Consider the following 17,287-nt stretch of genomic DNA (forward strand, 5'->3'; position numbering starts at 1 on the left):
CCTCTTTGTGAGACTTACCTGTGAGGTGTGCAGCCAGTATTTCAAGTTCTGTCGGCGGCGGATGTGAGGAAGGACGAGTCTGTAAAAACCATGTTCACCCGCCAGAGTCAGCAAAGCTCCGCCCACTCCAACACACAACAACACAAAGAGCCCTGAGAAGTGACTGATCCCCATCTGAAGAGTCTGAGAGACAGAAGAGCAGCAGGTCACTGTAACGTCCTCTGTGGAGCGCAGCCATATGTTCCTACATGGACTGAATGTGTTGTGGGTTTTGTGTGTTGCTGGTGTGATGTCGTCCTGCCTCGGAAACATGTGGTGCATTCTGATGTGTGGTTTGAGAGTGATTCCCCTGCTGACTGTTAGTGAGTCAGAGTGACCTGCAGGGGGCAGCAGCTCTCCGCCTGAGCACAGGACGTTCAGCACGTTCAGTTTGAAACAAACAGATGCATGTGAGTGAATACAGGACGATGTCTGATGGACTCCACTGACAGACTGTGGAAGCAGGCGACACTCAGACTGACCTCTGTAACGGCGAACACTCGGTTTCCACAGGGAACCACTTTGTACCACTTATCATGCAGCAGGTCCATGTATCCGTCTGACTTATACCTGCTGATGAACTCTGAGAAGTTGGAGGTTAGAGGAGAGTTCTGAGGGAGGCCGATGCCGTAACCTGTCACCAACAAACGGCAAAAAACAGACAACAAGTGTGCAGAATGACACTTAACTTTTATAGAGGTATACAGTATAATAAAAACCCACAGAGTGAGCACATGAATCGGTTATTTGGAATAATAATTATTCTGCAGAACATGAGGTCTTATGCTGATGATGTCAGCACACAGAAATGTTTTACTGCTGGTTAATCAAAAGTGTCTGAACACTGAAGAGAGGGAATCCTCACGGACAAACTTAGCCTACAGTTGTCTCCAAGAGTAGCAGCAGGACTGATGAAGCCGCTCGGCCGAACATGTTGGGTCTGAGTTTCATTACTATTCCAACTGAATAGAACGTTCATTACAGAAAAGAGATTTATAGGAGTGATCACACTGGAGGATATACACCCAAAATCCCTGTTACCAGGTCTGAGATCAGACACTGCTACGCAGTCTGTTCCTCTCAGCTGATTGGTCGATAGTGGTGAATAACAACTGGAAAACGCATGCATTCGCATCAACACGAGATCACATGAGGACATATTACTGAGCATGACTGTGCAGCGTAAACCCTGCTGCTGTCCTCGGACACAACACAGATAAGAGACTCTGTTACCTTCTATGGCAAACGGCTTTCCGACAGTCGCTAGCTTACAGTCTGCGTCAATGGAGACCTCATAGTCCAGCAGAGCTTTGTCCATGATGAAGGCGTCAAGCTGTGGAGGATCTGTCCTTCAACACAGAGCAGCACATTAAGATCAGTTCATGGTTTTCATGCTAAGGTCAGAGAAACAGTCAGGGTGCCTGGAGGTTTCTGAAAGGCTGACTGTGGATCTCACCTGGTCAGTGAGGGTCTGTTTCCATCCCAAGTCCCCCACATGTTTATCAAACATTTACATTTGGGCCTGAGGCATCTTTGAGCACAGACCATTGTAATGGAGTGTAGACTAAGTGCAGATCACTGTTTCTGACTCTGAATGTGTCAGACCACAGCACAAGCAGCAGCTGTTCTCTTACTTGAGGGTAGCGACTCCTTCAGGTGTGGTTGGTTCATTGAAGCGCCTCATGTACTCATGCATCTCCGGAAAACTCTTCTTCATGTAATCTTCAGCACTGCTTTCTCTCACTGTCCCAAAACGAAAACCCTGTGATGGGTGGTGCAGCTGGAGGAAAAAGAGGCTGGAGGTCAAGATAAAGCACAGAACTCCAGAAACATGACATCAGTTAGACTTCCTACACATCTGATCCCTATTCGCAGTTTCTGATGCTGTAATCGATGAGATCATAGAAAGACGAACAACTGTACTTCTGATTTGGATTGATATGGACACTTACTCTCATCTTATCTTAACTTATCTCATCTTATCTCATCTTATCTTAAAAACATTCAGGCTGCAGCGTCACTGCAGGGCTGCACTCTGAGTCGCTGTACATTACAAATACAAAGGTAATCACATACAGATGGACGTCCAATTTAAAGGCCCTGAGCTCCCAGCAGCCCCGGCTGTACAAACACCCAAAGTTCTGTTTCATGCTCCAGTCAGCTGCTGAATTAAAAGTGTAATTAGGACGAGGCAGGTGATCCACAGAACAAATTGAATCTGCAGTTATTTCAGGACAGGAGCACAGTCTGTGGAAAGTTTATAGAAACAGATGCAACGTCTCCATCACAGCAATAATCAATAATCAGATCATCATCTGATTCTTAAACATAGCGCACACTAAATCACACGACGGTCTCTGGTCAGCTCTGCACAGCTTTTAGCTGGAAGTAGCTGTTTACTTGTTACTGTGAACCTTGTCTGAGGCTTTCAGCTTGTGAAGGAGCACTTCTCACCTTGGCATCATGGATCCCGGAGACCTCCTCAAAGGTCTTCTCTCCCACCATGACAGCAGCCAGGTTAGCAGTGTAGCTTGACAGCACCAGCAGACAGAAGATGGCCCATAGATTCATCAGGAATCGGCCTGTCCAGCACTTTGGTGTCTTGGAGGAGACGGTGCGTCCGAACAGGATTGCATAGCACAGATTGAGAGCCGACGAGTAGGAGAACACTCTTATTCTGTTGCGTCCATGAGGTGTCATACCGAATGGACTCTTCCACTCATACAGTGTGAGGAAGAGTGCAGTGATGTGTAGTGCCAGGAAGATGCCCACCCACATGGACCAATGTAGGGGCCACATGAAGGCCCCAATGGGGGCTGCCGTGTCCTTACTGCGCACCAAGATGCCCAGGCTGGTGGAAAAGAAGGGCGAGGTGAAGTCAACCACACGGCTGCGGGCGGAGTTGATGCTGAAAGAGGTGACGGCCATATCTGCAAGACCGTTCAGTAGATCACCCACCAGCCCGGTCCAGCGCCCCCCCTTCCAAGCCCCATACTTTCCATCTCCGACGATGTAAAGGTCAAACTCAAAGCCCAGATCCTCAGCCAGCTTCTCCAAGAGGTCAATGCAATATCCATAGCAACACTTGCTGTACTCTGCAGGCATGTGGCTGCTGTTTCCACAGGCCACATCCCTAAAAAACCGCTCCAGAGTCTCTGAGCTGTTGGTGCCAGCATCCAGGCAGAACTGACCAGCTGGGCAACTGCCTTCATTATCCACGTCCCGCGTAAACACAAAGGGATGCTCCACAAGGGTTACCACACGAACCCGACTCCCCGCCACTGGCATCCCTGCTCTCCAGCGGCCCCTGGTCTTCCCCTCCATCCCCTCTGTCTTTTGGCGGGGTTTGGGTCCTTGCCAGACCCTCTGGTCCTCCACCTGCAGCTGACCTCCCTCCCAGCTACCAACCGTCACCCACGTGGGTTGACCAAGAGCATCCCGCCGTAGGCTCCAGATGTGGAACCTCTGGGAGGTCAAGACCTGAGACAAATTTAGGTGGACATGGACTTGACCTGTGAGTCCAGTGAAGGATGTGTTAGACAGAAACCTGCAGGAGAGGAGAGGCAGCAGATAACACAGGTTCAGCTCTTTCTTCTATATCATCTGGAGCGTCCTGTGAATAATCTCAGCTGTCAGCACTCGGACGAACACCAGGCCATTCTCTCTCTAAATATAACTAAAGACCAATCTGTGATTTATTTTTTGGTGCAATCTTTAATTCCAGCAAACAGACATTTCAGAAACAAACCTTGACTTTAGACATGGTGCCTTTTTTCCAGAACTACCTCTTACTGCTGTGTGGGTCTGTGTGACCCTGATCTGAGCAGAGAAGGTTCCTCTTTGACCTCCAGTGTTGGTCTGACTGTGCAGAACCTGATGTGGTTTTCTGATGGTTAAAAGCATCTCTGATCAGTCTGCTCTGTCTTCACATTAAACCTCTGATATTCCTTTCTCTACACGTTCTCTTTTCTTCTTCTGCAGCAGATAATCTCTCCTCTCAGGGTTTTATCGCAGTCTGACTGTAATTTAATTTACTGTGTTTGATCTGCTGTCAGAAATCCCAACGCAGTAGTTAAACCTTTTATCCTCCTCAAACCTGCAGCTCACGCTGTTTCCTGCATTTCATAGCATGTAGCAGCTAGCATGTAGCAGCTAGCATGTAGCAGCTAGCATGTGTGTAGAGGACTGTTGTGTCTCTGTGAGGACAATATGAGCATAAAGTCACTTTGACTTTAACTGATCAAAGCAGAAAAGTCTTCATGAAGCAACAGACACAGAACTGACAGCACTTCCTGACTGGACTCTGATTGGACAGAACTGACAGCACTTCCTGACTGGACTCTGATTGGACAGAACTGACAGCACTTCCTGACTGGACTCTGATTGGACAGAACTGACAGCACCTCCTGACTGGACATTGGGTCAGAGTGGTACCAGAGTTTGTCTGCAGCGGCACCCCTTCTGATGAACTTTACTTTTTACCTGTTTTTCTTAGAAAATACATAAAGAAATGTTTGTTTTTGATCTGTCAAGTTTTTTTGTCTTCTCTGTTACAGTTTTGAGTTTAGATCAAAATTCTAACTGAATGAGGCTATAAACATGGCAACAGTCATTTTGTTGTGATTATGAGTTGACAGATGTACAGACTACTATGATGAGGCTTTATAAGCAGTAAAGACTGCAAATGAACCCCTGCTGGTCTTGTATGTGTGTATATGAGTGACATCACTGAAACTACCCTTCAGGCCGTTGTTATATTACAACATATGAAAACCTACTGAAATGTTGAAACAATCACTGATTAATCATCATAGGCAACATCTAAAAGGTCAAAACTTCTCTGGGGGTTGATGGTGAGTTTTCCTCCTCCTTACCTAGACAGGTACTGTCCTGACGATGGCACCTCCAGTTTGCTGGGCTTGTCGTAGCAGTTAACCATGGTCTGGATCAGAGCCAGGTCCGGTCTCACTGCCGTTGCCGCCGCGATGGCCCTGGTGATGAGTTGCAGACCATCTTTGATGTAGAAGTCGAGTGGTTTTCTTTCCACCTGTCCATAAGCCAGCAGGCCAAGTGGCAGCCCTATGGCGTGCAGTGCATCAGGGCTAAGTGGCTGGCCCAGCACCCAGTGCACCATGGGTAACGTCAGGCCCAGGTTCTGGGCACTGCGCAGCACAGCTGCAGCACACTGCGGGTCAGCTCCAAACAGCAGCACCGAGGCTGGTGGGGGCTGGTTCTGTCTGAAATGTTGGGACAGGAAGTCATGGATCTGCGTGTCATCGTGGGCTGACTGTGTCAGGTTCAGAAGGGCCCTAAGGTGCCACGTAATCCTGCTCCTGCTGTCCAATGATCCGCTGCGATGGTCCAGAAGCTGCAGGAGACCCTGAGCCTCTTCCCAGCCCTGACACAGAACCACAGTACCTTCCCTCCAACCAGACCGCTGAAGAACTGTGAGCAACAGATCAGACAGACCAGACTCTGGAATCCCTGTCACCATCTGCAGGTGGAACCGGTTCTACACAAAAACCAGAACGAGAGAACAGACTGAGCACATGGCAGACTGGATCATCACACATCTGATAAAAAGTCAGAGAATGTAGTCCTGCTTGGGTCTGGAGGTTAAATAATGTTCCAAAACCACCAGAGAACATTGGCCTCTATAGGCTGTGCCTCTAGGGCTGTGCCCTACACATTTTAGACTAGATAGGTGTAAAGAATTTCCCCTCGGGATAAATAAAGTCATTCTGATTCTGATTCTGAAGGTCTTGGACTTCCTGTTTTATTTTGTTGTGTCTGTTCAGTTTCCTGTTGGGTCTGGGATCCCCTGTGCTGTATTGATTGCCCCTGTTCTCTTGCTCTGTTCAACCTGTGCATACATGTAGGCCTTCTTTGACCGTGTGTCTGATTATTGTGCAGCCTCAGTGAGCCGTACTCTCAGCATCTTTAAAGCACTTCATGGCTTGTGCCCAGCTTATATTGCTGACCTTCAAACACCGTACTCCCACCATGCTGCCTCCGATCCTCTGGTCTTCAAACAATTCCCATCACCTGACTGAAAACTAAGGGGGACACAGCTTTTCCAGTCCGGGCTCCGAAACTCTGGAATGAGCTGTGTGAGTCAGTCAGTCTTCTTTCATTGTCTTTTTTTTACCAAAGTGTTCTCTGATGTTATTAACATGTACAAGGTGGTGCCGTCCAGAGGGAGGATGTTATCAGATAATCTAGACACCACCTCCACCTTAAGACCTGAAGACACCACCTCCACCTGTAAGACCTGAAGACACCACCTCCACCTTTAAGACCTGAAGACACCACCTCCACCTTTAAGACCAGAAGACACCACCTCCAACTTTAAGACCTGAAAACACCACCTCCACCTGTAAGACCTGAAGACACCACTTCCACCATCTCCACCTTTAAGACCTGAAGACTCCACCTCCACCTGTAAGACCTGAAGACACCACCTCCACCTTTAAGACCTGAAGACACCACCTCCACTTTTAAGACCTGAAGACACCACCTCCACCTTTAAGACCTCCACCTTTAAGACCTGAAGGCACCACCTCCACCTGTAAGACCTGAAGACACCACCTCCACCTGTAAGACCTGAAGACACCACCTCCACCTGTGAGACCTGAAGACACCACCTCCACCTTTAAGACCAGAAGACACCACCTCCAACTTTAAGACCTGAAAACACCACCTCCACCTGTAAAACCTGAAGACACCACTTCCACCATCTCCACCTTTAAGACCTGAAGACTCCACCTCCACCTGTAAGACCTGAAGACACCACCTCCACCTTTAAGACCTGAAGACACCACCTCCACTTTTAAGACCTGAAGACACTACCTCCACCTTTAAGACCTCCACCTTTAAGACCTGAAGGCACCACCTCCACCTGTAAGACCTGAAGACACCACCTCCACCTTTAAGACCTGAAGACACCACCTCCACTTTTAAGACCTGAAGACACCACCTCCACCTGTAAGACCTGAAGACACCACCTCCACCTGTGAGACCTGAAGACACCACCTCCACCTGTAAGACCTGAAGACACCACCTCCACCTTTAAGACCTGAAGACTCCACCTCCACCTGTAAGACCTGAAGACACCACCTCCACCTTTAAGACCTGAAGACACCACCTCCACCTTTAAGACCTGAAGACACCACCTCCACCTTTAAGACCTGAAGACACCACCTCCACCTGTAAGACCTGAAGACACCACCTCCAACTTTAAGACCTGAAAACACCACCTCCACCTGTAAGACCTGAAGACACCACTTCCACCATCTCCACCTTTAAGACCTGAAGACTCCACCTCCACCTGTAAGACCTGAAGACACCACCTCCACCTTTAAGACCTGAAGACACCACCTCCACTTTTAAGACCTGAAGACACCACCTCCACCTTTAAGACCTCCACCTTTAAGACCTGAAGGCACCACCTCCACCTGTAAGACCTGAAGACACCACCTCCACCTTTAAGACCTGAAGACACCACCTCCACTTTTAAGACCTGAAGACACCACCTCCACCTGTAAGACCTGAAGACACCACCTCCACCTGTGAGACCTGAAGACACCACCTCCACCTTTAAGACCAGAAGACACCACCTCCAACTTTAAGACCTGAAAACACCACCTCCACCTGTAAGACCTGAAGACACCACTTCCACCATCTCCACCTTTAAGACCTGAAGACTCCACCTCCACCTGTAAGACCTGAAGACACCACCTCCACCTTTAAGACCTGAAGACACCACCTCCACTTTTAAGACCTGAAGACACCACCTCCACCTTTAAGACCTCCACCTTTAAGACCTGAAGGCACCACCTCCACCTGTAAGACCTGAAGACACCACCTCCACCTTTAAGACCTGAAGACACCACCTCCACTTTTAAGACCTGAAGACACCACCTCCACCTGTAAGACCTGAAGACACCACCTCCACCTGTGAGACCTGAAGACACCACCTCCACCTGTAAGACCTGAAGACACCACCTCCACCTTTAAGACCTGAAGACTCCACCTCCACCTGTAAGACCTGAAGACACCACCTCCACCTTTAAGACCTGAAGACACCACCTCCACCTTTAAGACCTGAAGACACCACCTCCACCTTTAAGACCTGAAGACACCACCTCCACCTGTAAGACCTGAAGACACCACCTCCACCTTTAAGACCTGAAGACACCACCTCCACCTTTAAGACCAGAAGACACCACCTCCACCAGACTACACTCTTTCTGTTCAGTAAGGTGTATAACTAGTCTAAACTATAGTGTGTAGAGGAGTCAGGTACGGATACAGTCACTTGTTGAGCTCAGCCACAGGTAGAACAGGTTTCATAAGGCCAACTTCTATCAGAGGGTCAGTGCAATCTAGAGCTGTAATGTGGCTGCAGTATTGTTGACAAGACAGTCAGCATCTGCAGGAGTAAACTTTAGGTTGGAGGCCTCTGTACTGATTGATGGCACAGAATAACGATGATCAGAAATACATCTGCTGTAATTAAAAGGCAAAATGACAGAGGGGAACCTCAGAGGAGACTAAAAGAAGAGCATCGGAGAACGTCGGGAAAAACTTCTTAAATTGATCTTTTCAGAACCAGAAGTCAGTTTTTATGGAACACCATCAGCTCGGAACCAAACAGAACTAAAGGAACCTTTTATTTTTTAAATCACTGCACAGAAATGATGATCTCAATAATTCAGAAAGGCAGTCCGTGCTCATTAAAACAGTTCATTCAGAAGTCAGAAGCAGTAAGAGGCAGCTTATCGAGTGTCATCATGATGTCATCATTCGTGGCTGCAGACTGAATGAAGCTGAACATCATCATCTGTTTCATCATCAGACAGACAAACATCCAACGAGAACCAAACATTTAAACCCTGAATTAGAAACAAACCAGGCCCTGTAACAGCCTTTGTTGATGTGTCAGCTCTGCTGCTTTTGTGTTTCTGTGTTTGCAGTGAGGTGAAATAATGCCGCACCACAGACGTGACTGAGATGCTCCTCAGCTGACCGTAAGAGGTATCAGGAGATCCACAGCAAACCCCCTAAGACTGGATTCTGGTGTATTTATAATTTCGGGAGCCAAAACAGTTAATCAAACACTTCTAACAACAAGAAAGCACGCAGACAGCTGTACAAACGGCTGCAGCTGCTCACAGCGAGCTTCTTAAGTCTTTGCGTCTCTTGTCTGAAAGTCACCTTGTTCCTGTCGTACTAAGCTTCTGTCCTGTCGGACTCTTTGCTGGTAAATGAATCGATTCATTTCACAGCAGCGTTTCTCCCCTCTGACCAACCGTCACCCAAACGTACCCTGACACACCACTAACTGGCTGCACACTGACACAGATTACACTCACAATGCTTCAGCCTGGTCTTATTGAAGGACAGTGAGGACCAATCACAGCGCTGCAGCAGAGGCACATGGGATGAACCTTTGAGGCTTTGATCAGATTAGATTTCATGTCAGTTCGTGAGGCTCCACCGTCGGCCTCACTTCACACCTGTCTCTATTCAGAGACTACATTTTTTGAATGTGCGGCTATCACAACGTACTGCCTTGTTGCCTAGCAACCTTGACAGTACAATTAAAAGTGTACTGCTTAACCTAACCCTGCCCGGCGGCAGAGTCTCAGTCAATCACTTGCAGCATCAGAACACGAAACCATCAGAGGTCTGGAGACAGAAGCGTTTAGATCAAAGAGATGCTCCCTTTTGTCTGTTGCTATGGCGCTGTGGGACATGTCCTCCATCACCGTGATGACGCTCTGACAGGTGGATCTTTAAGGTTTTACAGTGTAAAACCCGAGTGAACAGTTGCAGGCTAAATATAGTGGTATCTTCACTTCTCATCACCCTGATGACATCTCACGAGCTGCTGTTTTCTCTTCATGTCCTTCACAGGGAATCCTCCGGTGTAAAATCCGGTGACAGGATATACAACAAGACGAGTAGGAAGCATTACTGTGGCTACACACACACGCTGTGTTTTCATGGGTGTGGTACCGTGACTTTGTACTAAACAGAGAGAGAGGGCGATGAAGTAACTTTAATTTTAATATGAGACTAATTCTGATTGAAATCCAAAGGCTCTTTTTTATGATGCAACACAGAAGTCACACTGCTGTCAGAACAGTATTGTGTTGTAGATCACAATGTCAGTTATATATTGCTGTTTTCACAGATGCATATATATCCAGATTTTCAACCATCTGGTAACTGAGTACTTTCTTAAACAATGTTCTGATCAAAGCCTAAAGTCTGAGATCTGTCAGGTGCTGGACACTCATGAAGTTTGCTGCTCTGAAATCGAGCTAATGGTTGAAATGATCCAATAGAAGGTCGTTTTCTAACATCCTGTCTGATGTGTGTACTGCAGAGAGAAGAGGAAGAAGCTGCGAGGTGTCGCTCAGCTCTGTCATAGTCTGAACCCAAAAGCTCTGTGTGTGGGTTTAGGAGGTGGTATGGTGATTTTTAACTGTATTTTAACAGTTAATTCCTTCAGAAGGTTGAAGCAAGGCGTCTGGACTTAAGGAATTGTTTTGAAGATGTTCGCTGCTCATTCAAGCAGCTTCATCGGGTCATTGGTCTTGGATTCCATGTGCACCTTCATGCAGCCAGCTGTGTACAACACGGACGCTGCGCCACAGGATCATTCAGCAGCGCCTCTGATCACGTGACTGTGTTAGATAAAGTGTCTGTTTGCAGACGTTTCACAGTGAAACATTTTATTTCTGCAGAATGAAGCAGAAAATGTTTCCTGTGGAGAAAGAAAATCCATCTGAATCAACTGTTTCTACTTTTAATCAGCACGCTCCCTGAGGCCAGGCTGTCCCACGGCATCCTGGGAAATGTAGAAAATTCCTGAGCGACGCACAACTACTGTTGAAAATCTTTATAGGGTTCAATCTAAAATCTAAAATAAGTTCCAGTGATCACACTGATCAATCTGAGAAAACGGACAAAGGATAAGAGCATCTGAGGTGTGGATCTGAGGAGCTGCAAAACTCTCTGCTCTCATATCATCAATCCCTGATGAAGCCTTCTCCTAGACGGGAGGTCAGAGCAGCTCCAGTCAAACAGGAAATCTGACTGCAGCTCTGCTCCAACATCGTCTCCGCTCAGCACCAACGTGAATCAATAAAACAGGATCAAAACACAAGAGCCGATAAAGTCTGAATAAAACATCAGACGGGATGAAACGCAAACCTGCATCAGTCCAACCTGAGCTGGCAGAACACAGAGAAGTTCTATAGAACTCACTGACCTGCAGCACATCAGGTCACATGACCAACTTCAAACCTTTCAACAGTTGAAGGAGCTCTGTGGTCACAGTTGGTGCAGAACTGAACTGAACAGAACGGAACAGAACTGAGCAGAACTGAACAGAACGGAGCAGAGGAGAACAGAATGCAACAGAACTGAGCAGAACTGAGCAGAACTGAACAGAACTGAGCAGAACGGAGCAGAACAGCCCGTCCTCTGTAATAAAGCCACAGAGCTGAAACAGTTACAGCAGAGCTGCCTGCTCTCTTTAAATATTAACAACCAGTTTGTCCTGCAGTAATGTGGCTGCTCATTAATCTGAACCAGCAATCACTTTAACACAGAACACACACACAGGTCCAACACACACTGATACCACAGGAAGAGTGTTTCTGTGACGTTAAAGATCGTGGGCTGAGGCTGACCCCTAAACACTAACTGCTGTGTGAGTCTCTGCTCTCTCTGTTCTTTGCAGGTGACGTGGTCTTCCTGGCCTCATGAACCGAGACCTCCAGCCCTCACTGGAGTGGGTTGCAAGAGGGATGGATGTTCATGTTCCTGAGTGAGGGACATGGAGCACTAGATAGGTGTATTGGTGCTGCTTCTGCAGTGATGCGGTCTGTTGGACTGAAGGGAAAATCTACGTCCCTGCCCTGACCTATCACCACAAGATGTTGGTAGAGGCCGAAAGAATGAGACTGTGGATGCAAGGGGCTGAAATGAGTCTGCTCCGCCGGGTGGCCAGACTCTCCCTCAACAGGCTCTCGGCCATCAACTTCAGTCACATGCTCTGAGCTCTAACTCGGAGGAAGCCCTGGGGCGGGCCCAGGACACGGTGGAGTGTGTGTGTGTGTGTCTGTGTGTGTGTCTGTGTGTGTGTGTGTGTGTCTGTCTGTGTGTCTGTGTGTGTGTGTATGTCTGTCTGTGTGTGTGTGTCTGTGTGTGTGTGTCTGTGTGTGTGTGTGTCTGTGTGTGTGTGTCTGTGTGTGTGTGTGTCTGTGTGTGTGTGTGTCTGTCTGTGTCAGTGTGTCTGTGTGTCTGTGTGTGTGTCTGTGTGTCTCTGTGTGTGTGTCTGTGTGTGTGTGTGTGTCTGTGTGTGTCTGTGTGTGTGTGTCTCTGTGTGTGTGTGTCTGTGTGTGTGTGTCTCTGTGTGTGTGTGTGTGTGTCTGTGTGTGTGTCTGTGTGTCTCTGTGTGTGTGTGTCTGTGTGTGTGTGTTTCTGTGTGTGTGTGTGTGTCTGTGTGTGTGTGTGTGTGTGTCTGTGTGTGTGTGTGTGTGTGTCAGTGTGTGTGTGTCTGTGTGTGTGTGTGTGTGTCTCTGTGTGTGTGTGTGTCTGTGTGTTGTGTGTCTGTGTGTCTGTGTGTGTGTGTCTGTGTGTCTCTGTGTGTGTGTGTCTGTGTGTGTGTGTGTGTCTGTGTGTGTGTCTGTGTGTCTCTGTGTGTGTGTGTCTGTGCGTGTGTGTCTCTGTGTGTGTGTGTCTGTGTGTGTGTCTCTGTGTGTGTGTGTGTGTGTGTCTCTGTGTGTGTGTGTCTGTGTGTCTGTGTGTGTGTGTGTCTGTGTGTGTGTGTCTGTGTGTGTGTGTGTGTGTGTCTGTCTGTGTCTGTGTGTGTGTGTGTCTGTGTGTCTCTGTGTGTGTGTGTCTGTGTCTGTGTGTGTGTGTCTGTGTGTGTCTCTGTGTGTGTGTGTCTGTGTGTGTGTGTCTCTGTGTGTGTGTGTGTCTGTGTGTGTGTGTCTGTGTGTGTGTGTCTGTGTGTGTCTCTGTGTGTGTGTGTCTGTGTGTGTGTGTCTCTGTGTGTGTGTGTGTCTGTGTGTGTGTGTCTGTGTGTGTGTCTGTGTGTCTCTGTGTGTGTGTGTCTGTGTGTGTGTGTCTCTGTGTGTGTGTCTGTGTGTGTGTCTGTGTGTGTGTGTGTCTGTGTGTGTCTGTGTGCTAATGGTGCTGGCTCGTTGATGATTAGAGATTTATCACTTTACGTATGCTGACTCAGCAGAAACCTGGATCATGACTCTGGATCCCTGTCAGCTGAGAGTGCGGCTGTTTAAAGTGTTTATGTCTAATTTAGAGGACGTGTTCTGATGTTCGGCGGCTCCATAAAGAAACAGCTCTCAGCTGCTGGAGCACAGATTCAGGAAGAGCCGCCTGGCTCTGAGCTGACACTGCTGAGCCAAGGTGTCACAGGTCGCTGTGTGGAATGAGTTTCAGTGGAACGGACCAGTCCACCGCTGTCTGACAGGAACCTTTGGCTTAAGGTAAAAAGCAGCAGCAGGCTGTGTCGGTCTGACGCCGGCTTTAGACGTCTGGACTCAGACTGAAGTGACAGAAGGCTCGTTAGATATCAGGTCAGGGGACATTAGTGAATTTGAGGCCCATATAAACAGAACCAGTTCAGAGCTCTGACTGACTCAGGATGTGTTCAGTTGGATGGTGGTCCTAGGTCAGGTTTTCATGATACCTCTATCTGCACCTGAGAGTCGGACACACGAGTCTGATCCTTCTGACAATATATGAACAAACTGGATATGAGACCTTGCTGAGCAAAGGTCTGCAGTCAGCTGTGTCCCGGGTTAATAGCTTCAGAAGCTAATGGCTAATGTTCACCTCTGACCTGTGCTAGTTCCTTCAGGACTTTCAGAATTTGTTTGTTTTGCCACTTTTGGCTTCAAACTAATTCAAACATTTAACGTTGGACCCTGTGAAACAGGCGGAATAATCTGCTCTGTGTTTTCTGTCTGTTAATGAATGAGGGCTGGTCGGACTTCCTGTCTCTGCAGACGAGACCAGGGCCTCATCTCACTAAAAGCTCGGCACACTCCACAGTCTGATTAAAGGGACAGATCGATGAATCCTGCTGGCTCCGGCCGAGTCCACATCCATTACATCAGCCACAGAATACATTACACCAGCCTCTGTTTACGTCCTACATTTAGGTAATCACTGCTCCCCCAGTCACACAGGCCCAGAGCCAGCTAGAACCTGCATGGCAGACCTCCCAAAGGACCAGGCTCATTACGCTCATATCAGACCTAGACACCAGGACAAGAGCCCCGCTACACCCACACCAGGGGAGCTACACCAAGATCAGAACCTCTGCTGGGAAGAGGACTTCTACACTAAGAGCAGGCCTTACACTCAGGCCAGGAATCAGACCGTCAGCTGGAAGAGACCTCGCTGAGTCCAGTAAGGCCTGGTGAAGTGTGGGGCTTTCAGAAGGTTCACGAGACTCACACACAGAAGCTCTACATGTCTCCATGCCTGCCTGTGTCTGCTGTGTCTAACCACTAGAGGGGGCTGTGGTGGGGGGGGCACAGGTCAGTATGGAGACATTTAGAGTCTCACAGACCCCCCTCCCCCACTGAGCTCCTCCACCACATATAAACCATGTCTCCCACCAAACGCTGAGAGCTGATGGAGCCGATGGAGGAGCAGAGGAACGTCTTCAAGGGGACTCTACAAGTCCAGATGCTCCACCCTTTGAATGAAAATGACCTGATGACCTTCCATCGACAAACAGGCTGTCAATCAATTCAAAAATAATTATCATACAAGTTACCGTGATGAATGTTAATTAAAAAGACAACAGGGACCAGCTCAGTCACCTCACAGAGTTCTGAAGGTGGACGACTGGAGCTGGTTCCAAACAGACATGGAGGACCAGGCTGCAGTTCTCTTTCAGGAGGTTATTATAATCAGGTGACCTCCTCAGCACTCGTCATTATCCTTGAGGAGCTCTGCAGTCTGATGTGTTCCTGCAGCTCACGTTCACTCTGAATGTTTCTAAGCTGCCTCCAGGAAACATATTCTGTGACTCAGCTCTTCACAGATGATTTCTGTCATCAGTTTGGTTTTTCCTCTTTGATGCCGTCAAACTCACACCCTGAATTATTGATGCCTCTGTGACACTTCCTGTTGATCAGTTCAGTGTTGGAGCTTCATCGCCGTGCTGAGCGGAGCTGCAGCTCCTCCGCCTGGTGGCAGCCCGCTGACGGACTGAGGTGGTGCCACAGATGCATTCAAAGTTGCAGAATCACCTCACTTGAAAGAGAAGCTGATCAAAGAGGAACGATCTACAGGCTGAGGGAATCCCACAGAGTTTAACCCTCGCAATAAAACTCGTCATCATCAGACACAGAGACACTGCAGCTCAACATCAACACTGAGCTGCACACTGCACACACCCACACCAGAATATAACGAGCCAACAATGTGACTAATGTGGACTTGTAGAGCTTCTCCTGCTCCTTCCAGCAGCTTCATCAGCTCCAATGTTTGGCAGTGACGGTTTACAGGTGCTAGAGGACCTCAGTGGGTGCATAAGATAAGAGAAGATAAGAGAAGATAAAACTTTATTAATCCCGAAGGAAATTCTTGTGCCAGAGGTATCAAGTTACATTAAATGCAGTTAAGTACAGAGTATCAGAGTATAAGTGTCACTATAATCCAAATCATAAGGTGCTAAGTAAACATAAATATAGACCAGTGGAGGAATGACAGTGATGACATGATCATCCAGCTCCTCTCCTACAGAAAGGGGAGGAGTTATACAGTCTGATGGCCTCTGGCAGGAAGGAGCTCCTGTGGCGTTCTGTGCTGCTCCTCGTAGTCTCAGTCTACCGCTGAATGTGCTCCTGTAGGACAGCAGTGTGTCCTGCAGGGGGTGAGAGGTGCTGTTACGAATACTGAGGAGTTTCCTCAGCATCCTCCTCTCCATCACCTCCACCACAGACTCCAGCTCCACTCCCAGCACCGAGCCAGCCTTCCTGATGAGCTTGTTTGTTGGTTTTTTAATATGGAACAGAAGAAGCCACTTGGGGGAGAGGCGAAACGTCTTCAAAAACAATCCTTGAGTCCAGCTGCCTGGATGTAAACTCTTGGAAATGACTCTGACCTGGATGAATGAGCGTCCACAGACACAAAGTTAATATGGCGTCTTTTGGATACATGGAGCTCAGGAGGGAAAGTGGAAACAGGCTGAGAGATGGAGCGATGTGCTCATGTTACTGTCCTAATTAAAAAAGGACGTTTCCACAATGGGTGGGGAGGGGGCGGGGACTATATACGTCACCAACGCACCTGCGCACCGTCGATTAATCATGGTTGATCACTGAAGGTCTTCCTGCTCTGCTGCTCGGAGGTTTGTCCTCACCTCGTCCGTCCGCGAGACTCTGCTCCTCCCGCTCGTGGATCAATCAGTGGAAGGAGTACACACCTGGACGAAGGAGTACACACCTGGACGAAGGAGTACACACCTGGACGAAGGAGTACACACCTGGCCCGTTCAGGCCGCCCTGAAGGACCCGCACGGTGTGGCAGATCCAGCGCAGGCTGAGCTCTGAAGAAGGAGACACTGAGGATCTAACGTGTTGAAGGAGCGAGGCGCGGCGGGCCTGACGGAACCAGCCGGTGAAGCAGAGCATGTGTTAATGTTCAAAGATGGTCTGGAGCAGCTGATCCCTGCACTAGAACGGGCACAGCGCTCTACTCCACCTCCAGCTCAGGACCGACCCATCCTGATCAGGGTTCTGGATTTAAAGTGAGGATTCTGGGTCTGTCCAGGAAAGAAGGCGCTCACGGATCCGTCTTTACCCTGACTTCAGCCCTGCTGAAAGCTCGCAGCGTGGCGCTGGAACACCGCCGCGTCCGTGTCTGAGCGTGGACGGGACCAGAGCTGCCCAGCCGGAGCGGAGCCCTTCTTCAGAGAGCGTCCAGGCTCCGGGCCGGGATCACTGTGAGTACGCGGTGCAGCAGTGTGTGATGTGCCTGTTATCTCTGCAGCTGCAGTCTTCTTTGGGAGGTTGTCCCTCTGAAGCTGCTGTGGACTTTCCTGTGAGGGCTCGTGTCAGGGGGTGTGACGCAATGTGACGTTACGTCGTCTTTCCTCTCTGTGGCTTTATGTACAGCTGTGTTTCCACCTGGTCATATTGATAAAGGGACTATGGGTTGATTTTTGTGCAGTCTGATTACATTTACACAC

The 17,287-nt window shown here is 48.6% G+C and overlaps 1 protein-coding gene across 1 annotated transcript in view; it reads right to left on the reverse strand.

Moving 5' to 3' along the window:
• grin3bb (glutamate receptor, ionotropic, N-methyl-D-aspartate 3Bb) overlaps positions 1 to 17,287 on the reverse strand; it is a 32,387-nt gene that overhangs the window by 1,056 nt on the left and 14,044 nt on the right. Inside the window, exons 2-7 of the mRNA XM_028403999.1 lie at positions 4,914 to 5,551; positions 2,494 to 3,586; positions 1,674 to 1,819; positions 1,273 to 1,388; positions 522 to 673; positions 19 to 183 (exon numbers count right to left, since the gene is read on the reverse strand). Of these exons, the coding sequence (XP_028259800.1) occupies positions 19 to 183; positions 522 to 673; positions 1,273 to 1,388; positions 1,674 to 1,819; positions 2,494 to 3,586; positions 4,914 to 5,551 (2,310 nt within the window). The remainder of the gene's footprint in view (positions 1 to 18; positions 184 to 521; positions 674 to 1,272; positions 1,389 to 1,673; positions 1,820 to 2,493; positions 3,587 to 4,913; positions 5,552 to 17,287) is intronic.

This window comes from Parambassis ranga, chromosome 4, assembly GCF_900634625.1.
Source record: "Parambassis ranga chromosome 4, fParRan2.1, whole genome shotgun sequence".
Taxonomy (NCBI): domain Eukaryota; kingdom Metazoa; phylum Chordata; class Actinopteri; family Ambassidae; genus Parambassis; species Parambassis ranga.